At 36.6% G+C, this 27,811-nt stretch overlaps 3 protein-coding genes across 8 annotated transcripts in view; 1 reads left to right on the top strand and 2 right to left on the bottom strand.

Moving 5' to 3' along the window:
* Positions 1-1,814, bottom strand: part of LOC124390933 (nidogen-1-like) — a 29,157-nt gene extending 27,343 nt beyond the window's left edge. Inside the window, exon 1 of the mRNA XM_046857048.1 lies at positions 1,446-1,814. Within this exon, the coding sequence (XP_046713004.1) occupies positions 1,446-1,655 (210 nt within the window). The 5' untranslated portion in view covers positions 1,656-1,814. The remainder of the gene's footprint in view (positions 1-1,445) is intronic.
* Positions 1,815-5,238: 3,424 nt separating this feature from the next.
* On the top strand, positions 5,239-11,410 carry gpr137bb (G protein-coupled receptor 137Bb). Of its 3 annotated transcripts, none has more exons than XM_046856846.1 (7): positions 5,239-5,905; positions 7,132-7,181; positions 7,544-7,766; positions 8,107-8,256; positions 8,383-8,511; positions 9,548-9,669; positions 10,039-10,490. In XM_046856846.1, the coding sequence occupies exons 1-7, from the start codon at positions 5,504-5,506 to the stop codon at positions 10,070-10,072; spliced, it is 1,110 nt and encodes a 369-aa protein (XP_046712802.1). In that variant the 5' UTR covers positions 5,239-5,503; the 3' UTR covers positions 10,073-10,490. The 3 variants fall into 3 exon arrangements, with proteins under 3 accessions (XP_046712802.1, XP_046712803.1, XP_046712801.1); XM_046856847.1 differs by having other exon boundaries at positions 5,240-5,905; positions 10,068-10,490; XM_046856845.1 differs by lacking the exon at positions 10,039-10,490 and adding an exon at positions 10,498-11,410 and having other exon boundaries at positions 5,242-5,905.
* An 815-nt stretch (positions 11,411-12,225) lies between these two features.
* Positions 12,226-26,568, bottom strand: ero1b (endoplasmic reticulum oxidoreductase 1 beta). Of its 4 annotated transcripts, none has more exons than XM_046857718.1 (16): positions 26,116-26,568; positions 24,170-24,289; positions 23,538-23,621; positions 23,391-23,432; positions 22,005-22,090; positions 21,770-21,843; positions 21,566-21,686; positions 20,889-20,935; positions 20,786-20,797; positions 18,799-18,825; positions 17,685-17,777; positions 16,235-16,481; positions 16,053-16,122; positions 15,522-15,608; positions 15,130-15,263; positions 12,226-14,568 (listed from the first exon to the last, which is right to left on the bottom strand). In XM_046857718.1, exons 1-16 carry the CDS (start codon positions 26,302-26,304, stop codon positions 14,508-14,510), a joined length of 1,494 nt encoding a protein of 497 aa, XP_046713674.1. In that variant the 5' UTR covers positions 26,305-26,568; the 3' UTR covers positions 12,226-14,507. The 4 variants fall into 4 exon arrangements, with proteins under 4 accessions (XP_046713674.1, XP_046713675.1, XP_046713676.1 ...); XM_046857719.1 differs by having other exon boundaries at positions 22,005-22,087; positions 26,116-26,565; XM_046857720.1 differs by lacking the exon at positions 26,116-26,568 and adding an exon at positions 25,115-25,595.
* Positions 26,569-27,811: the final 1,243 nt, after the last annotated feature.

The following is a 27,811-nucleotide window of genomic DNA, read 5'->3' as shown; positions in this document are numbered from 1 at the left end:
AGAGAGAGAGAGAGCGAGAGAGAGAGAGAGAGAGAAATGAGAGGGAGAATTTAATGTTGCACAGTAGACCAGTGGTGTGTAAGTACGTCATTCCAAAAGGCAAGAGATTAATTATGATGCATATAGTGAACGATATCTGATCCATGAACATCTGGAGCTGAGCGCACCAGAGTAAAGACGTAAACTGAAAGGTTCTGAATGTGGCCACAAAGCACATTCATTCCTTTGATCTAAACACATGTGAAAGTATTTAAGAGCAGTGGATTCAGAAAACAGAAAGCCAACAGAGCTCTAAATGATGCTTCCATAACAGTGGCACCAGAGATTGGTTCATCAAGGACATTCAATCCATAAAGCAACAAATGATAGACTCTGAGTACAGAGATGGTGACAGTCCTACTACAGATATAAAGCTATTCAACATTTATAAGTATGTATAACAAATAAAGTATTGTTACATATCCTCAGATCCCCCAGGCCTCTGATCGCTGAAGTATATGTCATAGCCTTTGTGTGTATGTGAGTATGCGTGCGCGTGTCCGGGGCCTGGACCCCGGGGCCTCACAGGACTATAATCAGTCCATGCCAATTCTGACCTGGTATGTTGGCTATTAGGCTTTGGGAATACTCTCCCTCTCTCTCTCTCTCTCTCTCTCTCTCTCTCTCTCTCTCTCACATGCACGCGCACACACACACACACACACACACACACACACACACGTGCACACACTATATTGACATTGTCCACTTATGTAGTAATATAAATAAAATAGAAAAAAGCTCTTAAATCTACATTACCAATAAATGAAACTTTTGGCCATTTTGAACAAACGGTCAACATGAACCAGTAGGTCAAAGTATACAGATCATTTGTTTTTGGCTCTTGGGTAAAGTTTGTCAATATTCACATTGCCCTTTTAGTTCTAAAACACACATTACACTATACTACACTCTCATTTTCCCCAATATAAGACTTTATATACCATTTGCACATTTACATAGCATTTGCAGTCCATTACTGAGCGATGGAATAGAAAATAAGAAATAACTTACTGTAAGATATTATGGTGTGGATGCAGAATTTAAAGCTGAGATATTATAATAGTTAAATAATAAACAATATGAGGAATTACAATTGTAGTGGGAGTGGTTGACGCCTGGTAATCTTATAAAGTCGTTTAGAAAAACTTTTGGTTATATTTGGAGCATTTTTACTTCCATTTTTTTTTTTTAGATGTATGTTCACCCTCTTAAATTAATCATTTTTATAAATTATATATATATATATATATATATATATATATATATATATATATATATAAATTATTATTATTATTTATTTCATATACCCAAAATAATTTTATTAATAATTTTGTTAATATTTAATAGAAACATTTATATTCGCTGATGAATTATAAAAAATAAAAAATAATAAAAAAACTTACGTAAACTGTTTGAAAAGTTTTTTCGAAGAAGTGCACAGCTCGTTCCAGTTGGACCCTCTGAGTCTGATCAGTACCGGGCTGCAGAGTCTGATCTCCAAACTGATATCCGTAGTCGAGCAGGTCATTTCGGTTCGCGCACTTTACCGACACCAAGCCCGCGAACAGCAGTAACTTCAATCCGAACAAAACAGTGCGTACACCGGACGCCATCTCTAACAACTCCGCAGGCGTACACACACCTCACAAACACACTCACACGCGACTTCTCTCTCACACACACACTCACACACCCACACCGTCCCGCGCACCGCGTTATTTTCTCAACGGGATACTGGGACAGGCGGAAAGTTCACGCGCGGTATAGCGGATTGGCAGAAGGAATAGAGTGGGCGGGGCTGTACTGTGGGTGTGGTCGAGGTGGAGAGTAGTGGCGGAATTCAGGGCGGAGTCGGAAAGAAAACGAACTAAAAACTAGACCGAATTAAGGTTACGTTCGGAGACCGAAGTGCCTCTTTTAACTACCTCTGAAACTCGATTTGACTCTACATAGGCATTTTGTATAAATTAAACACAATTTAATTGAGAAGGGGGCGTGGTTTATTTAACTTGACCTAGCTATTTATGTTTTACATTTAACTCGGTGTGACACAAACACAACTTATAACCCTGTTACTCTGTTAATAAAACTGTGATACCGTGAACATTCACAAGGCTCAGCCCATTCACTTAGAATTAGCCTTTATCTAAACTACTATTTAACTTTTATATTTGACCTAACTTTTTGGCACCTGTGTAAAAAAAAAACCTTTCTTTCGGCTTCTCTAGGGGTCGCCACAGCGGATCCTCCGCACGTTTGATTTGGCACGTTTTTACGCTGGATGCCCTTCCTGTATATTGGAAAAATTTGTAAAATTACTAGCCACACAAAAGTAAAACCTTTTCAAACATAATCAAATATTGGTCAAATAAAAGACGAATCAAGGACACCCCATGCTGTGGCTAGACAAAATGACGTAATATTTATATTACAATATTTATATTTATATTTATATTTTTTTTTATTGTTCTTACACAGTGGACAGTATTCCAAAGAAAAAAAACATTATCTTGGCGTTCGAGGTAACAGATGTGACACTGAAAATATATTTTTTATATATTTTGTCAATTAAACCATACTTCACTTACTGTCTACTTCCTACACCTTGACCCCGCGATGAGCTGATTTTGAGGTCCAGACCCCTAGAGCAAGAAACATCTCAGATGAAAACAGAGTTTAATTTAGCATGGAAAGATTTATTTGTTTTCACAGCCAACAATGCCGGCCTGCCGGCATGTTTGATATGTGGTGAGAAATTGGCAAATAAAAGAAAAAATGTAATGTTGAACGACATTTCCAAAAGAGATAAACAGCATTTCCTGAGAAGTACCCAGCTGGAGATAAACAGAAAAGAACTATTTCAGAACTGCTGCAGAAAGTTAAGCAGAGCAGATTTATCATCATACAGTGGATAAAGGCAACGCAGGAGATAATTAAGAGCGGAAAGCCCTGCACAGATGGAGAACATATGAAAGAATCTTCATTAAAATATCAGAGCATCTATTCTGCGACACCAAATTGCCAGGCAACACTCCACTTCAAAATGTTTAATTTGCTAATATTCAAATACAATAGGAATCACACTAATGCTAACTAGTGGTACAACTAGGCAACTATCCTACATCTGCATAAAACAACAAATTGTGTTTTCATTTAAAAGTCAAATATGTTTTGCGGCTCAAGGAAAGAGAGAGAGAGAGAGAGAGAGAGAGAGAGAGAGAGAGAGAGAGAGACTAAAATGGCTCTTTTCATTGTAAAGGTTGCAGACTCCTGCTCTATCTGCACTTTAACAGAATTTTTTGTATATTTGTACCAATTCACTCAGTACCTGATTTTAACAATGAAAGCAAAATGCTCTCCAGGCATCAAGCTTTTAACACAAGCGACACAAGTCAGAGCCACAAAAAACACAGATTTGTACTTCATTTAATGAAATGAAGTGAAATGACACTAAATCCAGACATCACGTATAGCCTTTGGAAACTGTAACAGACAGCGATTATTGGCCTGAGGTGATGAATACATTATATATCATTTGCAGGAAAAGGAGATAACAGCTCAAAGATGTGAAAAAGAGATGAAACACTCTTGTCTTCAAACGAGATTTCGTGTCATGTTGGCATCAGGCGTCTGCAGACAGAAGGACTCCTTTCTTTGTTGCTAATCAGTGATCCATATCACCACTTGTGAAGGATGTAGAACTAAATGTTTCACCAGCAGTTTAAACCTCTCTCTGATCTACACAGTGCTGGTATCTCATTCCAGATACTCTACAGTTTTGGTATTTCACATCCACATGATTTCTTTTATTTGTAACTAAAAACAAGTTGCAGTTGCATTAGTATTCACTGCTGTTCCAGAGAAACCTCTAAATTAGTTCTGATGCAGTCTGTGGAAGTAGGTCAAAATTCACATAGTTAGCTAAATGTTGTCCAATGTGTGCAAATTAAAGTGTCATGCAATGTTACACTTAAAAGTCCCCATTGTTTGTTAAATAACTTATAAAGACCAAAGAGCTATTCAAATAGGTCTGGAATAGAGGTGGGGAAAACTCCATAATTCTGTGTTCAACGGAAGAGTGGTGAAAGTAAATCTATAATGTAAAAAAAATCCACATTTCCTGGTTTAATGAGATGAAAATGTAACTTTATATCAAACTATTTATTTGCTGCTCTCTTGCTTCTTGTGAGACACGGTGGTGGTAGCAAAATAAAATGTGGTAAGAGCTTTTCATTAGGAGCGACTGGGCATATTTTAGAGCGAGATGAATGGCACTTAATTCAGTGCAATACTTAAAGAGAACCTATTTCAGCAATGCAAGAGATTTTAGTCTGCTTGGAACTGCAGCCTTTAAGATAAGATAAGATAAGATAAGATAAGATAAGATAAGATAAGATAAGATAAGATAAGATAAGATAAGATAAGATAAGATAAGATAAGATATATCTTTATTCGTCCAACATTGGGGAAATTTCTTTATTACAGCAGCAAGAAAAAAAAAAAAATGCAAATATATAAAAGAATAGACGACAACAATATAAAAGATAAAAGATAACAATGCTAAGCTTTCTGCCAAATCTGTGCTGAAATGGTTCAAAACCATCAATATGAACAAACTCAATTCAATCGGTATTCTTTAGTAAGAAATGCTGTTTATCCATCCATACCACTTATCCAATCTGATAGCGCTTGTGCAGTTTTGCCAACAAGTAAAGACAAATATCCAAGACATTTCCTAGAAGACTTTGTTGCGACTGTAATTGTATACCTTTTCCTGAATTGTGGCATTTAATTTCTAGATTGTGCATGGTTAATTTTAGCATCTGGCATTATCTAGATCAATTTGTTGCTTTTTGCCAATCTTAAATAAATGAGTGACCCAGCATGACAGTCATGTTGTTGTGCAAAAAGTGCAACATCGCCATCTGATGGCTTTATACCGTCAGTAAAATGTGTGATGCAATAACAAAAGGCTTAGTATTCTTTGATGTGGAAAATGATCAGAGACAACCTCCATCCCTAGAGAAATAAAGCCATAGCAGCAGGGTATGATATGAATCCTGCCACATCTTAACACACACACACACACACACACACACACACACACAAACGCACAAAGACTGGCGGAGTGTCCATGCTCTCTGAGTATCTCCACCAATGAGAGCTCCATATTCAGATCACATGCTCCCGGTTTTCTCTTGACTCAGCTGCAGGAAGCCATGCTTATCCTTTTCATGTCTCCTCCTCCTCCTCCTCCCTGCCTCATCCTTTCTCCCTGCTCTTCCTCTGTCTTTCTCTCTCACATTCATAGGTCTTGGTCAGGTGCATGAACATGGACATAGAAACAAATGAATGCAACAGCAGCAAGAAAACCAAATCTGAGCATTATTTTGGTGAGACCAGATCTTAAACAGCTTTCAGGAGAGAAAGACCGGGTGTGAGTGTGAGTGAGTGCAGGAAGATGGAGGACACTCAGCCGATGGAGGAGAGGAGGGAGGACGGTTCGAGGGCTTCAGGAGCCAATGCGTCCCTCTCCCCAGCAACTTTAAGCCCGGCTGTTCCACCTTATGTGAAGCTGGGCTTGACGGTGGCCTACACGGCTTTCTACTCACTGCTCTTCGCATTTGTGTATGCCCAGCTGTGGCTGGTTCTCCGCTACCGACACAAGCGTTTCAGCTACAAGACAGTGTTCCTCTTCCTGTGCCTGCTGTGGGCGGCTCTGCGTGCCCTGCTGTTCTCCTTTTACTTTAGGGACTGTGTGACAGCCAACGCTCTTGGGCCTTTTGCCTTCTGGCTGCTCTACTGCTTTCCAGTGTGCCTGCAGTTTTTCACACTCAGCCTGATGAACCTCTACTGTGCACAGGTGAGGTGACATGCAATGATGGAGATGCTTGGGGGAGAACATTGTATGATTGAAGTGTCATAATGATGCAGGATCAATGAGAAAGGAGCAGTCCCTTTAAGTCACAGCTAATTATTTAGTTATTCAATAACAAGCTTATTACTTAGTAACTAGAGGTAAAGGGCTGTAATTACATGGTTGAGTCGCATCCTGGGATTTAAAAGCATCCTTTACAGTCTTCTAGATTATTCAGAAGCTAAGTACTCACTGGTCTACGTGTGACCTACATTTCAGTACAAATCTGCATTAAATATTAATGACATAACTTGCTCAGAATTGTACAGTGTTGGCTGCAAAATCCTACACAGACAGACATGAAATTAAGTGTTAAATTTAACTCATTGATCATAAACATTTAACTGCCTAAATGACACAGGTTGAGGCAGGTTGTTTAGTAACATTTACATTTTAAATGAATGGTTTTCTACTTAGAGATATAGTTGTTCAGTGAGGACACTTTTGAGGTCTAAAGATTATTTCTTTGTTTTTTTTGTACTGAGGTTTGAGGTTAATGTAACTACTAAGAAAAGTAACCTTTACGATGTTTAAAATCATGCAAACCTTGTTTAAATCAGAACAAGCCTGCATTGTTTTTACCCATTTATTGAGACTTGGCAAGTAAAATAGATGAAACATGTAATTAAACATATAAGTAATTTAAGTAGATCACATAAAACCAAGAATTGATTCAGGAGATTGAAACAATACATTCAAAAGGAGTTTAGATTTTTAAATAAAATGTTAAACTGACCTGTGGGTTTTTATTCCGGATAACACATTTTCTATAAAAATGGATACCAGCAATCTGGAAACCGGAATCATGTGCTTTTCCTGAGCACATAGTTTTGGTATCATTCCAACACAAGCATAAGAGGTGGAGGTGTGACCTGTGTCCAAGTTTGTCGAATTATACACACTCCAGCTTATAAATTAAACCATATGCTTTCACTTTTTGAGAGTATTATTTAGACTAAGTGTACATTTCAAAATTTTGTGAATAAACTATTAACTATTTTATTATTGTAAATAAAAAAAAAATCTTTTATTATTATTTAATTTATTTAATTGTATTGAATTTTTTTGTGTGTGTGTACAATAAATGAGGTCTAGCAAACTGTTCTGTATAGTTTATACAGGAAGCTGAGTGGACAGCCCCTGACACCTTTTCTCAATTTTTTTATTTACAGGTTTTCTTTAAGGCCAAATCGAAGTATTCTCCTCATTTGCTCAAGTACAAGTAAGTGCCCATTAAGATGGCACTATTCTTCATATTGTACACACTACTCCTCAGATTCCATAATTAAACACTACAGTGGACTCGTTTCCTTTAACCTTTTCTCTCACAGTACCTTTCATAGTAGGCTCTCAAATGATTCTAATGGTATAAACAGTGCATCAGCACTTACACCAATAATTACAAAACAATTATTAACATTTACTAACAATTAACAAATACTGTAAAATAAATGTGTATTACAGTTCATGTACAATAAAAGTAGATTATGTTAAACGAGTCCATAGCTTGTTTAGTCAAACATGCTAAAATATAGAGTGTTAAAATATATTTCTCTTTGTCACTGTTTTGTTTGTTTATCTCAGGTTCCCTTTGTACCTGGTCTTTGTTGGTGCTAGTCTGCTCTTCCTTTTGGTGAACCTGGCATGTGCTTTGCTGGTTAAAATGACGGATGCACAAGTTAAGACTATCGTTTTGGTGCGTGTCACCATTAACGACTCCCTTTTCGTGCTCTGTGCAATCTCCCTCTCCGTCTGTCTCTACAAGGTGGCCAAGATGTCCCTTGCCAGTATCTACCTAGAATCCAAGGTATGTCCCAAGAGAGACAATTAACTCAATCAGAAAAATATATTTCTCTAAAAACAGGCTTTGCATGATTTAGAATCTTATTTTTGTAAATATTTAATTTATATTTTATATTTATGTTTTTATATTTTTAAATATATATATTTTTTAATATAACTTATAATATATAATATACAATATATAATAAAATGTAATGAAATACAAGTATGACAAATGCACACACATGATCATAAGCCATTACATAAACATATACTGTATTCTTTCTTACTTGTAAAATATGCTTAATAATTATTAGAAAATATATATATTTGTTAAATTATCTCTGCAATCCTATTGGTTACAGGGGACCTCTGTATGTCAGGTGACTCTAATTGGCATCATGGTGATTCTCCTGTATACGTCTCGCGCCTGCTACAATCTCATCGTTTTAGCTTTAGCGGACATCGAAAACATTAATTCTTTCGATTATGACTGGTACAACGTGTCTGACCAGGTATCGCTCTGTTATCAAACCTGTCCTGATCCATTATTTTAGCTACACATGATAGTTGAAACTTACACATTTTTGAAAACGAAACACTCAAACACTACCTCATGTATCTTTGCTACGATCTTGCAGGCAGACCTGAGGTCCAATCTGGGTGATGCTGGATATGTAGTGTTTGGGGTGATTCTTTTTGTCTGGGAACTTCTGCCCACCTCTCTGGTGGTTTTCTTCTTCAGGGTTCGCAAGCCAGCACAAGACAGGGTAAGATCTCACTCTTGTTTGTTATTTGGATTTAGCTTTTTGAGGCTTAGAGAAGATTATAGCCACAGGTTTAGCACTGTGTAAACTGCATGCCCTAATCATCACACACTTACTGCAAATCGTACTGTAGCTCAGTAATATCATGTTTAAATATACAGTATAAATACATCACTTGGGGTGTCCTGTTACATGATAACATAGTTTACTATTAAATATTTTATTTTATTATTTGTTATTATATGATTATTATCATATAACAAGATATCTTATGTGTTTTCATGCTGTTTATGTTTACTACTTCCTATAACAGCATGTCATAAATGGTTTATACCAGAGCAATAAGGCAATTGCAATGATGAACGGTTTTTACACAATTTGACACTTTTTATCTGTTTCTAGTTACATTTAATATTGTATAACATCCAGGAGAAGAGTTAATTCAGGTTACCATTTGCATTGTAGTCATCCCCTCATTTTCACATACAGTTTGTAAATAAACTAACCAAGAAAATGATTTTCCTAATACCAAGTTGCAGCTTAATCACTAAATGGTTTGTTACAAAGTACTGACAGTGTCATTCAAAAAGGTTACATAAGCATCTTCTTACAGACAGCTTCAATATATTATTATATAACACATTTTCAATCTTTTAATCAGCAGGCTTAAATTGCATGGAACATCCAACATAAAAGTCATTTTGACTTAGTTTAGTTTAGATGGCAATAGTAATGTAATTAGAACAAGCATAATATTTATGTGTAATTTACTGTGCAGCTGCCACACACAGAGATGCTGTAATAGGAAAATTAACCAATGCCTAAACTACCCAAACATATCTATGCTGATTTTTTAAACTTGGCAACAAACAGTATGTCCTTTTTTTTGTATTCTAAACATTTGGCCTATATACTAGATTCTTACATATGGATAAATCTGGCCCACTTTAATATACAATAATAACTACACAGCTGATCAGTGTGTGAAATTGAAGGCCTAATGTCACACTGCCTTTTTTGTCTTTTAAAACCTGTCTAGAGTGCATCTGCCATCCCCAGTCACGTCTTTTCCACCAAACGCTACTTCTTTGACAATCCTCGACGATATGACAGTGATGACGATCTGGCCTGGGGATCCTATCCTCAGAATTCTTCAACAAGGTAAAAAAACCCACATACATTTGCATAAAATTTAACATACCAGGGGTAATTGCAGTGCTCCTGAATAGATGCTAGTAGAATAGTACTAGGTTAAAACAAAATGTTCACAAAATTCAGTATTCTGTTTACTTCACTGTTTTGTCAGGACACTGTTGAAACAACAGGTTAGACGGTGCCAATTTATTTAAGATGTTACAGCCATAGAATGTAACTATAACTCTATTAAAAGTACACTATATTTCCAAAAGTAAGCTGATCCCTGACCATCACACCCATATGTGATACTTACCCAACTGTTGCCACAAGCTTTGAAGCAATCAGTTTGGCAGGAATGTTATTATATGCTTTAGCATTCAATTCTCCCATCAGTGGAACTAAGAGACCCAAACCTGTTCCAGCATGACAATGCCCCTGTGCACAATGTGAGCTCCATGAAGATATGGTTTGCCAAGGATGGAGTAGAAGAACTCAAGTGGCCTGCTCAGAGCCCTGACCTCAACCCCACTCAACACCTTTGGGATGCACTGGAACACTGACTGGACCCAATACCTTCTCAACTGAGAATATCACAAATGCTCTCATGGCTGAATAATAAAGATTCCAACAATCACACTCCATAATCTAGTGGAAAGCCTTCCAAAAAGTGGAGTGGATGATATCATGACATCAAAGGGAACAAAATCTGAAATGGTGTTCAACAAAAACCAGAGTGTGATGGTTAGGAAGTAAAATACTGTTAATTTTAGCAAATTGTTAGGATTGGTATAAGAGGACAAAAACCATGAATAAAAAAATAAATATATATATATATATATTTATATATCTCAGTTTGTCCTCGGACTGCTATGACTGGGGCAGCCGGAGCAGCAGCTTCCTCATAAACCTGGGTGGAGAAAATCAGCGATCGTCACCAAGCCTAAACCATTAACACAGGCGGCTCTTTGTAAATATTTTTCGATGCACTGCACTTTAACATTTACACCTGCATATATGGGTCTTTACAATTGACTAACACTTCCGAGGCACACGCCAACAAGCCGGGGGAATGTGCAAAGTGAGATCTAATGAAGGCATGTGTTACCATGGTAATCATGGTTAAGTGATTCATGGGCTACTATGGTAACCCTGTCCGACTGCATTGTATTCTCTCACACTGTAACTAATGTAAAAAAAAAGGTACACTAATCAAGATTTCAGCTGTCCCGTCTTCAATCAAAAGGGCACAAATATCACATGTAAGTCATAGTTGTTAATGTAGTACACACGTAGGGAAACATAGTAGAAATCTGTAGACACTAATTATTCTTGCTCACACACACTCACACACAATGGGAAAGATACACATAGTTCCGTTTTAATTATCGTAAGGAATTGAAGAATTCTTTCAAACTAATCTTAATTGGAGTACCTTTAACTCTGCTGCGCACTAATAACTTCACATTATCATATACACAAGTGAAAATATCAACCATAAAACAAGCTATTATTTACAGCATGAATAACAAATTTGCTACATTTGTGTTGACAATGAAAAAATATAGAAAAAGACAAGAAATACTGCTCGTTCTAGCATTTGTTCCCATCAAAGGAATAAGCGCCTTCATTTCTTCTGCAGTATTTCGTGCCTTTTATTTCTCGCTTTTTGTGAAAATAAGCTTTTAATGGGTTTGTTGGTAAAAAGTATTTTGTTGAGCACAAGATTGTAAAGGTTCCCCAATAAAGAACTATTTTGATGTTTGAAAAGGAAACGTGTCATTTTGTTGCCAAAAATATGACCACTTTGGAGGTGTAATGAGTTCCTTCAGCTATGCTTTACGGTTATTGGGTCAAAACACAACCACATACCGGAAACTAGGCTAAAGACAACTTCTGATGTGTTCATTTGTTTTGTATTTTATTACTTTACACTAGGTTTATATTAATACACTCTCTCTAATAGTTTTCATCCAAAGTTTACACTGAGACTTATTTGGGAGATGCTTCACACAGCAGTCCCCAGTGTCAGGGCTCCAGTCAGAGATAAAGCTCTGAGGGAATTAATATTTTAAACTGTAAATGGAAAACAAAAAAATGCATGACATATTCTATTAAACCAAACTGTAATCACTGGCAAATTCTAATTGCATTTGTCACATCCACATTCATACAGAGTACAGAGTAATAGGAGGAAGAAAACATTTTAGGAAATGCAGTTTTTAAAAATAGTCAGTCACTGATTATATTTGTTGAACAGTACAATTTTACAGAACAGAAATGCTTTTATAAAGTCTCACTAAAAATGTGAATAAATATGCAGACAAAGGCAAATAAGTAAATACCCCAAAATATGCAATTTCTATTTCTTGGCAATGTATTCACACTTTTTAAGTATATCCTTAATATTTCCAGTACATTTGGTCTATATTAAAATTTTTCTATGACTACACTCTTTGACAGGATGATTAAGAACTCAGAAAAACCCACATTTGGTTCAAATTTTATTCTTTTCAGGTTGTTTTATTTGATAGTTTTTTTGATAAATGAATCCATTGCAATCAAGCACTGCACAGACACAGAGACATTCAAAGATGGTTTTATTCCTCCTTTTAAATAAATACATTGACAAATACACAAAGAAACAGATGAACCGTTATAATGCACACAGACAGTAAACAAACTGAAAATCCCCTTTTACAAATGCGAAAATCTGGGCCAATTAAAAAGAAACGCAGATCGCACAGCTGCCACTTAATGTGTAGAAGAATATTTGTGTTAAATCACATGTAGAATGGCTTTAGGTGACCTCAGGTCATAAAGAGAATATTAGGTCTGATCCTCAGCACTGCAAAATCCTTTTCCTCTAACTGTATACAGAATAGTTCCTATTTAATGAAATTTATAATCTTAAGTGTTTCATTAAAAAATTGCTGGTACCCGCTCAGTAAAAGCACAGAAGGCTGAAATCACTGTGGCAGAAAATGACTCCATTTTTAGTAAGGGCTGCTTTTATTGAGTCGCTTTTAGTCCTCTTTTTAATCACTGATGCTTCTGTTCATTGATAAGAAAATGTAGGAACATTGCAAAATCTGAAGACACAATCTGTTTAGTAGAGTTTTTCTGGACGCACATGCGCACGCACACATACGCAGAGCTTCTCTTAGACATTGATCGATTAACAATTACAGGTGTTACATTCTCATCTCCCTATTTGAACATAAAAGATAAGTGTCTACATAGATTGAAATCAAGTGCTAATGCCACCCTTCATCAGCATGATTACAAACAAATACACACTGAATTCATTGCCAGTTTATTAGACATACTTGTATCTACATTCCTTTTACTTGTTATAATGAGCCACCAAACTAATAATAAAGTTAAGGTTGATACTTTGGTGCTCCCTTTGCTCTGATGATCCTGGTACAAGGGGCTGACACACAACAACATATCAGTAACGATATCCTTAACAAGTGCACCCAATGAAGTGGCAACTGGCAAGGAACAGCATGAAAACAGTGAACGCAATTAATTTCTGCAAAATTCATGTAAAAAGTGATTGTAGAAGCTCAACAATACAACAATTAAAACTGTAGCCTAGCTTTGGTTTAATTAATGTTGATATTTATGTAATAATAAAATACAATGAAATAAAATGCAATTTAAATGAGAAAAAATAATTATAATAAAACAAAATAAAGCACCATTTACCCTCTTCCACATACATGAGCTCACAGATTAATAAACCATTAATGGCTTGTGTCAGTGTGACTGACACCAGAGAGTGAATTTGCCGCTTAGTTCAATTTCACATTTTAGTTCTTGGGGAATTTTCATTACGGGTGTCTAATTCTTGAGTTTACTGTGTTGCGTTTATGTGTACAGAAAATATATATGGCAGCTTCTGCTTACACACTTTACATGGTCTGACACCACAAGAAAATTAACATGGGACATGTGTTTGGTCACTATCCCACTGTATTAAAAGGAATTTCTGTAAAGAAGCGCTCTCTTACACACAAATATCATTATATGATTTTTTTTTTTTTTTGACAAATATAAAACACTCACATAAGATGAGCTATCTGACACAAAAAATTAGATTTCTTTCTCCTTTTTTTTTTTTTTTTTTTTAGAAAAGCTTTGGATTGCAAACCAAGCAACTGAGTATTTTAAATTAATACTGAAGTTCGGTCAATCTAGTAATATTTGCTGTCATTGCAGATAATTTACAGATATCCTACACTGTAACTATATTGCTTGTTATGAGATGCTTGTTGTTGTAACATTTGCTACATATCCTTATTTCAGTACATAGAAAAGTCTAGGGTCCTACAAGGCAGCATTTAATGTTAAAATGAAAAGCCAATTTTTAATTCTTGGTGACTTGGGTGCATCAAAATATTGAGGAAATTAGCAACCATTTCAAAAAGCCACATGTGCATGCACGCTCGCACTGACACACAAATATATTACATTCCTGCTCTCTCATACACAAAAAGTAAAACAAACAAACCCTGAACAAGAAAAAAAAAAAACTATTTTCGAGGTGCTGTTAAAAAAGAGCTATTTAGTCTAGATCAATGATTGGGGAAACAGGTGTGCGCTCTGGTTCTGCCTCAGATTCCTGTTTCAGTGAGAAGCTGGCGGTCTGACGCGCTGTGAGCTGCAGTGTTTTATTTCCTGTTAGCCCGACAGCAGAGAAAAGCAGAACAGAGCAGAGTGATTGGGGAAGCTCAGCGGGGGAGATTTCCTGTTGGCCACACTCAATTTTAAAGTCCCTGATAAAGGTCTCCAGTTGAGGAAGATGAGCCTATTGCAGTGTCCTGTGGGCTGGCACCACCTGGTGGCCTGAGTGTGTGTTACCTCTGGTCTTTCAGAAGTGTTCTGAAGTTGTGCAGCTCTTTTATACTGGTAGAGAGTCTATATTAATGAGGGACAGCGAAGCAGAGACAGGGACAAAAACAGAAACAGGTTTTAACATGCAAAATCATATTTAAGGTGAACAACAGTGTATTCAGGACAGAGTCAGAAGGAGACCATGATGTTCACTAGCCTATACCGTCCATAATCATCTAAAAAACCTCAGACAAAAAGTTATTAACTTCATTCTGATATCTGTTTATGTTTCTTGTTCAAAAACTGGTATCTATAAAGATAACACTGATGGAGAGGTTTATGGTCTGTTTTATGCAAAATCTAATATAAAATGTTAATACAATTATATAAAGCATTTAACAACACTACCTGCTCATCTGTCTTTGAGATAAATAATAAAATAATTTTTTTTTGAGCAAATATTGATTAAATATCACACAAAGTGTTCTGAAGTAAAAACTTAACAAAAAAAAAACAGTGGCATCACATTTAAAGCTATTAAAATATTATAAAAACTGACATGAGGTCTCTCATTAGAATTTGCTTGCTGATGGAAAGACACGAGGACAGACAGTACTTGTATTTAACCTGCATTTTAATCCATACCTCGCAAAGCCATTAAGCAAAGCTACAATCTCCTGGCGTGTGAGCTGGAAGCCTTTAGAGGGACTGTTTTCTGGAAGATTCTTGATCTCTTTCTCAGAGAAGAGGATTCTCAGGGCGGTGCCCAATCCCTGGGTCTGGGAGAAGAAAAACAAAGTGTAACAATTTAGGGTGTGTTAAAAAACCACTTAAGTTGGTTTGTCTAAAGATCATTGAAGTCTGTTACACAGCTTAAAAATATTTGTAGACTAAAAACAGCCTAAGAGTATTACACAGTCCAAAGAGTATACTTTTTTTTTTCTTCCAAAGAATTGCATCGAATGTAAAGAAATGTGCAAACCAAATTTGTGTGTGGGGGGTTGTTTAGAGAATGAAAGCAACACTTGTACAAATACCTGTAACTTCCCCCACAGTCGACATTTACTGCAGCCCACGCAATCCATTATACGAGAAATGTTCTTAAAGTGGAGCCTGAACTCTTCCTGTTGACAGAGTGAGGCAAAACAAACTGCTTAGCATATGCAAAATCAAAAAATCATTGGAAGTGGTAGCATAATCTAAACAGAATGATATTATTGTAATCTAGGATACTAATTAAAACCATGGTAAAGCTTCTTCTCAAATCACGCCATTTGGCTCAGATGTGTGAAGCAATCTATCTAGAACTAATACCACATACAGAGCAAACATTGTGGTCTATTCTAAGAAACACAGGCTTGTAGGTTGATTCTGTTCATATCACAGTGGCGAAACATATAGGATTCTGAATAAAAAGACAAGAGGGACTAAAACTTTCTACATTCCTCCTATTTACATATTTAGCATTCAAAAGACATGACAAATGACCCTCTTTTACGTCATATGTAGAGCAGTCTGCATGTGTTTTGCAAGTCTGAAAGTGCGTTTTGCAAAGACTTCCTACACACCTTTAATTGTATCGCTTCTATTTTGTGGCCAGCAAACATGGAGCTCTCATCAAAGTGCATGGGGAAAGCTCTGCAGAGAAACAGGCAGAAGAACAGTCCAGAAGTTTATTCCAAAACATATTAAAAATTCATCTCGCAGCACTCTTTAATATCACGATTTTATTTTTGCATCTGGCTCTCACTTGGTCTCGTTAAAGATCTGCAGCAGCAGCTCTTTGGTAGCGGAGTCTTCCTGTGCGTTGCCTGTGTAAAGGTTGATGAATGAACGCTCGAAATACGGTGCCACTTTGGAAAGTGCTCTCAGCTCGATCAGGTACAAGAAGTAAAGGTTCTTCAACCTGCGTGTTCCCTCCCCCTTGGTCTCGGCAGGATCGAACCTCTGGCGGAACTCGTGCACATTGGGGCCCCATGATGTCTTCCCCCAGCCCTCTGTTTACATTTACACCATCAAGTACATAGGTGTGTACACAAAACATAGGTGGGAGAGTGAGAAAGCAGAAAACCATTTCAGCAGCAGAAAATAAATATATATAAAGACTGTCAAAACTAATGCGTTAATAACGCGTTAACGTCAAATTCGTCTTAACGCTACTAATTCTATTAACACGCACAGCGTGCATTTCTGTGTGACCATTTTTATTTGAAATATAAATAAATAAATATAAAAGAGGTGAAATTTAAACCTTCAATGCAACACACATTTACTCACAATGTCCCTTCTTTACTTAGATATAAAAAAAGATTTAATCACTAAACATTTACTTTACTGATGTGCCAAATCTCAAATCAAGCACCAAAAACTGCCATGATTCTTCTTTGTTGGTGGTTCGCATTCTTAAGTAGAGCATTACCGCCATCTACAGTGGTAATGGATCACAGATTTATATCCCTACTTCTCAGACCAAACAAACGCCATGGAGCACACATGTAAAGATGTACCAGCACACTTTGGATACCACTTCATGTATAAATCTATAGAAAAGACATTACTCATAATCTCACACTCCGGTGCTCATGGTAGTTGTCTTTCTCTGGTGTTTTGTATTTTTATACTCTTGATGTCACCCAAATGAGGATTTGATGAATGATTCTGGTTCCTCTCAAGGTTTCTTCCTCATAACATCTAAGGGAGTTTTTCCTTGCCACAGTCGCCATGGCTGCTCATCAGGAATAAACGCACATAATTCCCATATACACAATTTTTTGTTCTATAATTCTTATGTTCTATAAAGCTGCTTTGAGACAATATCCATTGTGAAAAGCACTAGAGAAATAAAATTAAACTTAATCGATTTTATATACATATATATATTTCCTTTATATATAGTCAGCAAAGAGATGTTTAATGTCCAGATTTTGCTTCTATGATTTTGCACTGGAGCTTTAGGACTACTTTACCTACTATTAATTCTAACTACCAGTTCAGTTTCATGTAAACTGAATCCCACTTTCCAAATACTTAATTTCACTAACTGTATGTGAGCAAAAAAAAGTCTAGAAATTTGCAACTGTATTATTATTTAAACATTTTCAATATCCAACATTCAAAATGTTTTTTCATTGCTGTCAAGTCATTTTGGAGACCAAAACCAAATCATCAGAATTTTTAATCTGCAATTCTTTGACACTCACCATCCAGAAGGTATTCAGCAGACAGGTGGATATTAATGCTGCTATGGAGACCAGAGATAAGCCGGTAGAACACTCTCTTCTCCAGACACAACCCTACAGCAGAAAAACAAACACACGTCTCTTTTACAAGCGTTATGACAGCAAACATTAAAAAATTAAAGTTAATAATCTCAAATTGGTCTTAAAGATAACCCTAGATTAGAAAAAAAAACAAGCATGTCAGTAGTACTTGGTAACACCTGTCCATTGGCACAAAATGACTGGGAACAAAATCTGGCATTCAATTTTACAGAGTTGAAATAAACACTTCATCCATATTAAGATCAATGGAAGATCATTAATGGCCTGCTACAGACCGCACTCTGACCTCAACCCTCCTGAACACCTCTGGGATGAATTGGAATTCTGACTGCACCCCAGGAATCCTCACACTACATCAGTACCTGCCATTTTGAACTAGTGCCTTACTCTTTCCTGAAGAGTATAGTTATAACAGAGGTTATAACAGCAAATGAGGTCTAAATGTTGAATGGGATTGTCAAAAGCATATAGAATCTTATTGCCAGGTGTCCATATGATGTAGAAGATAAACATTATATGGTGTGTTTTTCTAAGTTCATTTATCGGTTCATCTAAGGTGCACTTAAAATAAACCAATAAATGTGCTTGACCTGGTTCACAAAATATTCTCTGAAGGCACTAAAAATAATGCACTATTATAATCAGTTTCAGCTGCACAGTAATTAGTATTTAAGGTCAACTTAGTTTTAGACCTGATGGTAAAATGTTCCGGTCTTCCATGCCCTTTAGTTTACAAGTGTATCCGCACACCAAACTGGTGAGCCCCGCAACCCAACCGTGTCATCCTTCCCCTGTGTACCAGAGCGCTAAACAAGATCTCTGTGAATGAGGTCTAAATTAGAACAGAGAAAAGAAAATACCCTCATCGGGAATATGTTTAGAGAGATCTGTGCATTTAGCAGAATGGCAAGTAAATAGTAATATTTGTGTGTGTGTGTGTGTGTGTGTAAGCTCAGCCATAGTGTATTTGTCTGCCATATGGACTGGAGCTGTGTCTGTGGAAATGTGCTGACAATGAGAAAGAAGTAATTACCTTCCAGCCAGTTGTAAAAGCCTTCACCTGTGTGAACAAAGTAAACATAAACCGAATGTCAAATCAGCACGTACAGAGCAAGTAGGTCAAAAAAGTGCTTATTAAAGATTTAAGATTTGATCTCTTGCACAAACCACAATAAACACAAACAAATGTATAATATATATATATATATATATATATATATATATATATATATATATATATATATATATATATATATATATATATTTACACACACACACACATACATACATACAGTGAGGAAAATAAGTATTTGAACACCCTGCTATTTTGCAAGTTCTCCAACTTAGAAATCATGGAGGGGTCTGAAATTGTCATCGTAGGTGCATGTCCACTGTGAGAGACATAATCTAAAAAAAAAAATCCAGAAATCACAATGTATGATTTTTAAACTATTTATTTGTATGATACAGCTGCAAATAAGTATTTGAACACCTGTCTATCAGCTAGAATTCTGATCCTCAAAGACCTGTTAGTCTGCCTTTAAAATGTCCACCTCCACTACATTTATTATCCTAAATTAGATGCACCTGTTTGAGGTCGTTAGCTGCATAAAGACACCTGTCCACCCCATACAATCAGTAAGAATCCAACTACTAACATGGCCAAGACCAAAGAGCTGTCCAAAGACACTAGAGACAAAATTGTACACCTCCACAAGGCTGGAAAGGGCTACGGGGAAATTGCCAAGCAGCTTGGTGAAAAAAGGTCCACTGTTGGAGCAATCATTAGAAAATGGAAGAAGCTAAACATGACTGTCAATCTCCCTCAGACTGGGGCTCCATGCAAGATCTCACCTCGTGGGGTCTCAATGATCCTAAAGAAGGTAAGAAATCAGCCCAGAACTACACGGGAGGAGCTGGTCAATAACCTGGGACCACCATTTCCAAGGTTACTGTTGGTAATACACTAAGACGTCATGGTTTGAAATCATGCATGGCACGGAAGGTTCCCCTGCTTAAACCAGCACATGTCCAGGCACGTCTTAAGTTTGCCAATGACCATTTGGATGATCCAGAGGAGTCATGGGAGAAAGTCATGTGGTCAGATGAGACCAAACTAGAACTTTTGGGTCATAATTCCACTAAAGCGTGTTTGGAGGAAGAAGAATGATGAGTACCATCCAAGAACACCATCCCTACTGTGAAGCATGGGGTGGTAGCATCATGCTTTGGGGTGTTTTTCTGCACATGGGACAGGCGACTGCACTGTATTAAGGAGAGGATGACCGGGGCCATGTATTGCGAGATTTTGGGAACAACCTCCTTCCCTCAGTTAGAGCATTGAAGATGGGTCGAGGCTGGGTCTTCCAACATGACAATGACCCGAAGCACACAGCCAGGATAACCAAGGAGTGACTCTGTAAGAAGCATATCAAGGTTCTGGCGTGGCCTAGCCAGTCTCAGACCTAAACCCAATAGAGAATCTTTGGAGGAGCTCAAACTCTGTGTTTCTCAGCGACAGGCCAGAAACCTGACTGATCTAGAGAAGATCTGTGTGGAGGAGTAGGCCAAAATCCCTCCTGCAGTGTGTGCAAACCTGGTGGAAAAACTACAGGAAAGTTTGACCTCTGTAATTGCAAATAAAGGCTACTGTACCAAATATTAACATTAACTTTCTCAGGTGTTCAAATACTTATTTGCAGCTGTATCATACAAATAAATAGTTAAAAAATCATACATTGTGATTTCTGGATTTTTTTTTAGATTATGTCTCTCACAGTGGACATGCACCTACGATGACAATTTCAGACCCCTCCATGATTTCTAAGTGGGAGAACTTGCAAAATAGCAGGGTGTTCAAATACTTATTTTCCTCACTGTACACACACACACACACACACACAAACATATATATATATATATATATATATATATATATATATATATATATATATATATATATATATATTTATTCATTCAGTGATGGACCTACATAGAAATGCATACAAAAATTTACTCACCGTCATCATCACCTAGAAAATGTGCAGAAAAAATTATAATTTAAAAATCATTTTACATTTTACAAATGTAAAGCAATTCAGACAGCAGAAAAAGTAAACTCACCACGACTTGGAGCCAAAGGGTTAAGAGGTCGATACACTGACCTTGGCCTAAAAATAGACCACAGAATTTTGAAGTGAATAAAACACAATGAATTATTAATAAGAGCATCATACAGGGTGTCCCAAATATAATCATATATTTTTCCGTGACAATGGTGGTATTCTTTCCATTAGAATTGTCTTTTGCAACTAATATTTTTATATCAAGTGAAATAATACCTTTATTTATGTTAGAACTGCTGAGAAGCTGCAATTACCATGATTATTGCAACTGTGTGACTTTTTATTATGAACACATTTTACAAAACGAAAATAGATGACATTTTTTAAACTGGCTCAGAATGTCTTTCCCAGATACAATTTTCTTTTCTTTTTATAAAGGTGTTAATGTAACAGTCATAGTCAAATGTGAAGCATTCACTATAATGTGTGTCCTTGACGAGATAAAAAAAAAAGATAATGGTGAGATACAATTATAATTCTTGTTTTTGGATTTGGAAACGTTTTGGACAGAGTGATTCATTTTAATACAAATGATTTCTATTATTAATTATTATTTTTATACTAATAATTATTTAAATATTATAAGAGCCATGATTCTGAAATTAGTCTGCATTATTGAATCCACAAATCTTTATATATTTTATAGTTTATTTCCCAGTAATCTAAATCTCTCACTTGAAGCAGTTCTCCTCATAGATGCTATTCCACACTCTCCATGCAGAGGGTCCTTTATACCCAGTATAGCGTTCAGGATTTAAGCGTAGATCCACATACTCAGCATCAGGAGACGTCTCGTCTGCAAAAAACACAAAACAAGAAATGAGTGTGTCTAGAGTGTATTTGGAAAAGAAATGTTATAAAGAAAGTGCAGATCCTTACCATCCAGACCACAGAAGTGATCCTGGGCATCATCATGATGAGCCCAGTCCTCAAATGCCTCTTTACTTTGATTACTATTGACAAAAATGAGGCAATAGTGAGAAACCACAGCAATACCTGATACATAAGCAGTTTCGTAGTAAAGCATGTTTTTTGCTTTCACAAACATGGCTTTGTCAAAAAAAAGTAAGTCAGCAGCAACAACAATTTGAAAGTGTATGTGTTAACTACATACCTCAGTGTGCTGTTAATGGCACCGAGCTCATGAGCCTGTTCACATTCCTTAATGTCTCTGATAGTGTTCACAGCAAAAGAATACTGCTAGGAAAGAGACGTGTGTTAGAACTCATGTCAGAGTTAAAGGAAATTTTGAAGTTACATTACACAGCTGGTCCAATTGGGATAAGCAGTAATTGATTTTGATGGGTAGTTAAAAAAAACAAACAAAAAAAACCCCCAAAAAAACAGTTAGTAATGGATGCTGTCCCATGTGTAACAACGTATTGTTAATGCTGTTGATAACACTGGGTTGCAAGTGCTGGAGTTTTGAGTCAAGCTGCTCAGACCTCTTTGTATGTTTTGCTATTGCAGTCTCCTAGTAACCAGAAGCCAAGTGTGCGCTATTTGTTCTCAGTTTATTTAAGCAACAAGTTATAAGTGTAGTCATTAGTGCATGTTCTCTGCTTGTTTAATGTATATCCTGTCATCTCAACTGTACCATATTTCTATATCTACAAGTGTCAGCTGCGATCATATGATGATCTAAAACAGAACATTTAAAAATTTTCTCTGAATAAAACTCATCCCTGCATTAGTGAGTAATCTCACATGGATACTGTACCTGTACTTGAACTATTGCAGAAATCACAGATCTCTGTACTCAACTCAGGACACTTATTGTCAATAATATCTTTCTGAACATCCTTTGAACACACTTCAACTCACCTTTACTGTTTGTTTAAACAGTATAGAGTCTGGTTCATCTTACCGTTCCATGTCATCCGAGGCATTTTTTCCTATTATCTCTGGCATGTTTATTAAGAATTACTTCAGAACTTTTTTCCTGTAAAACTGATCTGTTTCTATCCCTAAAAACAATATGGACAATTCACAGCCTCAGTGTAATGCTGTCATTAGAATATGTTTGTATGGTCAGTGCTCAGAGTTCACTGACTGGTCTAAATGTTTCTGAAGTGACCTTGACTGTTATCACAGCACCAGATGTCTCAGCACTCTGGTCACGCACACACACATGCAAACAGTGAGAGCTCTTTAAAAGAGTGCCATGTGCTGACGTGACACTAAGTGTTAAAAAAAAAAGTGCACCTAACCGTAGGGCTCTGCTTCATTACACAAACCTGTAGGCTTTTTTAACAAACAAAGCACGCTTAATGTCCAAGCTAAACATGGGACAAATAATGCATCACCAAATGCAACAACTTTGTTTTAGTTTTAATGACAGAATGAATGTCATGTTTGACATATTTATATATATTAAAAAAAGATGGACTGCAATATAATATAGTACATTACAAAACCTCAGAAAGAAGCAAAACATACAGTAAACGACACAAATCACAAAAATGTATAGACAATGAATTTTAAACAGAGTTTTTCTGACCTTATTAAAGTTGCCTGATTTAATTCCCACTGGGATCTTGCTCTGTACAATGAAACACATGGTAAGGGAAAAAAATTAACTTAACCTCACGGGTCATGTAATTAAGAGTAAAGAGACAAAAAAACAGTAGAGCTGTTGCAGCCTAACCTCCGGGCAGGGTTCCACGTGGCAGTCCTTGATCGAGCAGTGGCCGTCGTCAGGCCAGAATGGACACGGACGTTTCAGGTTCACCTGTTGAGAAAGAATCCAAAAAAAATGACTGCTGCTTTTTCCATGGTATCACAGTACATTAGCAGATCTTAGAAAATCAGCAAATGAATTATTGTAAAAGAATTAAGTGAGAGATTCAAACCCGATAACTTTAATCAGAGATCTAATCTATATCTTCCACTGAGACAAAGCCACTTCCTGTAGCTCAGCTCTGTATAGAGGATGCTTTTACAGCACTGCATGCAACAATCTCACATTCACCCATGACCGTGCATATATCAGCTTTGGCAATTTATCTCTCTTCACTGTGGGTAAATCAGATGAATCATTTAACATTTGGAGACCTTGTGATGCTGGAAAAAAGTGAGGGGGGGAGCAGCAGGTGTGAACTTGTGAAAGAAGTGGAAGGAGGGTTAATTTCGATTCTGCTTCAATACATGACCAGGATTTGAGCATTAAAAATCATCAGACGCCTCTATTCGATTTTCAAAATCAAAATCAAAAGAGCTTGCCATTGCGTGAAATAACCAACAATGAAAAATGCAATTATGAGAACAGGCTCGACTCACCCTGTAGTATCTGAAGAAGTCTTGTTCAATGAGCTTGCGTACGAGCGGAAAGATCTTGAAGTTGTTGAAGACGTCGATGCTCTCAATGTCACAGAAGCAGTCATCCAAAACGCCTGTCAACTTTCAACGACAAAGACGACAAAACAGTTTATTTCAATCATGCACATACATAAAGTGCACTTTTCAGTATATGCAATTAAACCGAGAGGTGCAACTCCAATAATCTCCAAACCTCCTTTCCCTTTTCACTTGCAATCCCAACAACCCATGCATTATGGATAAACAGCTGCTTGTGCGAGACAGGTAAGGTATTCGATAGGCACCTAAATTATTTACACCTTCAATTAATCAAAGCAACAGACCTAAACTAAACCATCCGATTAACACAAAAGAGCAGGCGAAAACAGCCAAGATGAGTGATGTAGCAAAAGCATTATATCATACTCTGAAAAGAGGCAAACAGTCAGTTATTTTCTTTTTAATACAGAAGAAAAACTTATAGTACAAAATAAAAAAACTGATAATGATGTAGCAAAATTGGTACAGCAGAGTTGCTCATGGTTACAACTGTAAAAACTATAACAATGTGTATTTGAGACAGAAATTTTCAAGGCCGTGTCATTTCGGTTTATATGCAATTTACAACTCTAAAAATTGGTCAATGTGTTCAAACAATCTAGACAAAAACTAAATAAGATGTGTATATATATATATATATATATATATATATATATATAGAGAGAGAGAGAGAGAGAGAGAGAGAGAGAGAGAGAGAGAGAGAAATATAAATAAGACCATAACATGCAAAGAGTGTAAAATTCTGTCAAACACAACAGGTTAGTTATAATATAAAGTATGCTGTAAAAGCTAAGCATTTCAAGTGTCCAAGTGTCATGAGTAAGTGTCAAATCCCTTGAGTAAGTAAGTAAGTGTCAAAACCCTTACACTTTGTGTGATGTGAAATAATACCAGAAGTCCAAACAGGCTGACAGTAAAAGTGCTTTTCCTCCATGAATTGCTTGATCGTATATCCGACAATCGTGTACTATGAGAACACTTGTTCATCTTGCAGCGCACTTGCGTAGTTGCGAGACAGCTGGAATCTCCGTGCACTCGCGATCAAGCTGCCGCTTTAAAACAAAATCAACTACCGCGTGCAGATCGTGCCACGCCCACAAACACGACAAGCGTCAAATGTAGTCCCGCCCCTTATTTTGTAGTTTCCTCGTTTGGTTCAATCCAGCACCGTGCGACAGTCAAGGGAGGAATTGGAGAACTACACATCACATGATACTGTGCACAAGGTAGCAATGTTCAGCCAATCAAACAACACCACGCTTAGTAAGCGCCACCACAGACACCCGAATGTTCTCAGGGATTGTTTTTTTGTTGCATAATTAAAGCGTTGCCTATTCGTGGACTTTATCCTTCTACCCCCCCACCCGTTGCAAAACAATTCACATAATTTTGAGACCAACAAAAATAAAGAGACTTAGCTATTTGCCAGGGTTTAGCCTTGTCTATACAGAGCCCCATGTCCTCTTTTTACAAGGTTTATTATATAAAACCCGGATTACTGTACCGATCATGGGAAAACAAATATATAAAGTGAAAATGTTTTTTTGTGGACTGATAGAAAAATCATTTTTAACACGTTTTAACGTAACACATGCACATTAACATATATAAATCATAAATAAAAACTGAATGAAAATGTTTCGTGATTCAGAAGAAAAAAAAAGAGGAAGTTCAAAAAGCTTGGACGTGCACACGAAGTGGAGGTCGCGCGGCAATGACGTCACGGCCTAGTGGCAATAGAAAGTGCCAGAAGGATGCGCAGGAGCTGGTCACCAAAACAATGACCGAATAAAGTGAAAAAAACTTCTGTAGACTTTATTATTTTATATTCATAATAACTCGCAATGTTCATAATAACTCGAACTCACATGGCAGAAACAGCTCTGATCCTCATTGTCCGGTGTCACCTCACTGACGTGCCTGTGATGATGTTTGTCTCCAATTTTGTTATTGTTGTTGTTGTTGTTGTTGTTGTGAAACCATCCCCACACGAAGTCCCCGAACAGCAAACACACAACAAATACAAGTCCACAGGAGCGCACTGCGCGTTTTACCATCGCTAAACTCTCACAGTCCTACACTCAGCCTGCGAAACAGCTAACCAGCACCAACAAATTATAATGTCCAAACGCCTCCAGTTCTTCTTCTGTGGATAGGTGTGTATGTTTTCATCCAAAACCTGAGAGAAGTTCCTTCATCGGAAATACAAATGAGTAAAGAAAACAAGCGACTGTTTCCGCAATGCTGCACGTCCTGACTACGGAAAGGGAGGAGGTTCACACCATACGCGTTTGGAAAAGAATCCCCTGGTCAAAAACCGGTAGCTGTTAGCGCAAATCTCAAACAAACAAACAAACAAACAAACAAACAAACAAACAAACAGGTCGATTTTGTATAATACACTGTAGTATATCCATAACGCTCACGAAATTCCACAATGCAGCGGTTCCAAACCACATAGCTAGACATAATAACGTGTATATTAAATTACAATTATATTATATATATTATAATGTAATGATTTAATTATATTATATATATATATATATATATATATATATATATATATATATATATATATATATATATATATTGGATTATTTGGTACATACATGTTGATATTGGGTGAATTGAGTCCCATGCGCATTTTATATATATAAATTGGGACATAGGCCAGCTCTAAATCCTTTCTTTTTTATATGCCTTACATTTGGTCATGACAACTGATTAACTGATTATGGTTTAGGGCAGTACAGGTTAAGGCGCACAGGTGGCAAATGCCATAAAATGAATAATATAAAATAAATGCCATAAATACTATGATAATTGCTATAAAATAAGACTATAAAATGTTTTTTTTTTATATCAAACTTTGAAGTTTGAACATAATGAAGTTCCTCGGTTTAACTGTAATGACTCTCTACATCATTTGTTTCCTTTCTACATAATTGTTTTCTCTTTTTAGGTTTCAGTGATATCTTTAATTTTTAAATTAATGTAAATGTTAATAACACTTCTTATTCTAAAGGCTTTTAAGGTCAGTACACATAAACCGTTGTGTAGAGCTTTCTGAGACTGATGTATTTCAAAGATGGTGGTGTAATATCAAGCCACTTCCACACCTTCTGGCTGGAGCATTCTAACTCATGTTGGTCTGGAATTGAATGTGTTTCTGTGAAAAGAATGAAGTTGGGGAGATCAACAACGATATTAGGGAGATCGACCCTCTGACGATATTAATTTCAGAGAACCTGGCATTTAAGAGGATTTGTACACTTGTTGATTAATACTCGCACTACTATAGAGATATGCTTCTTACCAAATGTCTGCCCCATTTTCGATCTAACATCTCCCTAACTTGATCCTTGAGTTTCAATGTGTGTTTCTCTCCTCCTTGTAGTTTACTATGCCCTGTTCTTGAAAATGTATATAAATATAACGCTAGACAGATAAAACCGATATGACTCAATTTCTCTGAAAAGCTGCAGCAGCAGTTAAGACTGATGTAAATAGATTCTCAGAAAAAAAAACATGAATATTAAGAGTTATGGCTGAAAAATACAG

The sequence above is a fragment of the Silurus meridionalis genome, chromosome 9 (genome assembly GCF_014805685.1).
Source record: "Silurus meridionalis isolate SWU-2019-XX chromosome 9, ASM1480568v1, whole genome shotgun sequence".
Taxonomy (NCBI): Eukaryota; Metazoa; Chordata; class Actinopteri; order Siluriformes; family Siluridae; genus Silurus; species Silurus meridionalis.
This window is presented reverse-complemented; position numbering and strand designations above follow the sequence as displayed.

Coding starts and splice junctions, on each gene's coding strand:
- ero1b (XM_046857718.1), bottom strand. CDS start 26,304: ATGGTAAAACGCGCAGTGCGCTCCTGTGGACTTGTATTTGTTGTGTGT. Junction 21,687..21,769: donor TCACTTCTGTGGTCTGGATG/GTAAGGATCTGC, acceptor TGTTTTTTGCAG/ACGAGACGTCTCCTGATGCT. Junction 20,936..21,565: donor TATGAGGAGAACTGCTTCAA/GTGAGAGATTTA, acceptor GTCTATTTTTAG/GCCAAGGTCAGTGTATCGAC.
- gpr137bb (XM_046856845.1), top strand. CDS start 5,504: ATGGAGGACACTCAGCCGATGGAGGAGAGGAGGGAGGACGGTTCGAGG. Junction 5,906..7,131: donor TGAACCTCTACTGTGCACAG/GTGAGGTGACAT, acceptor TTTTATTTACAG/GTTTTCTTTAAGGCCAAATC. Junction 8,512..9,547: donor GCAAGCCAGCACAAGACAGG/GTAAGATCTCAC, acceptor AAACCTGTCTAG/AGTGCATCTGCCATCCCCAG.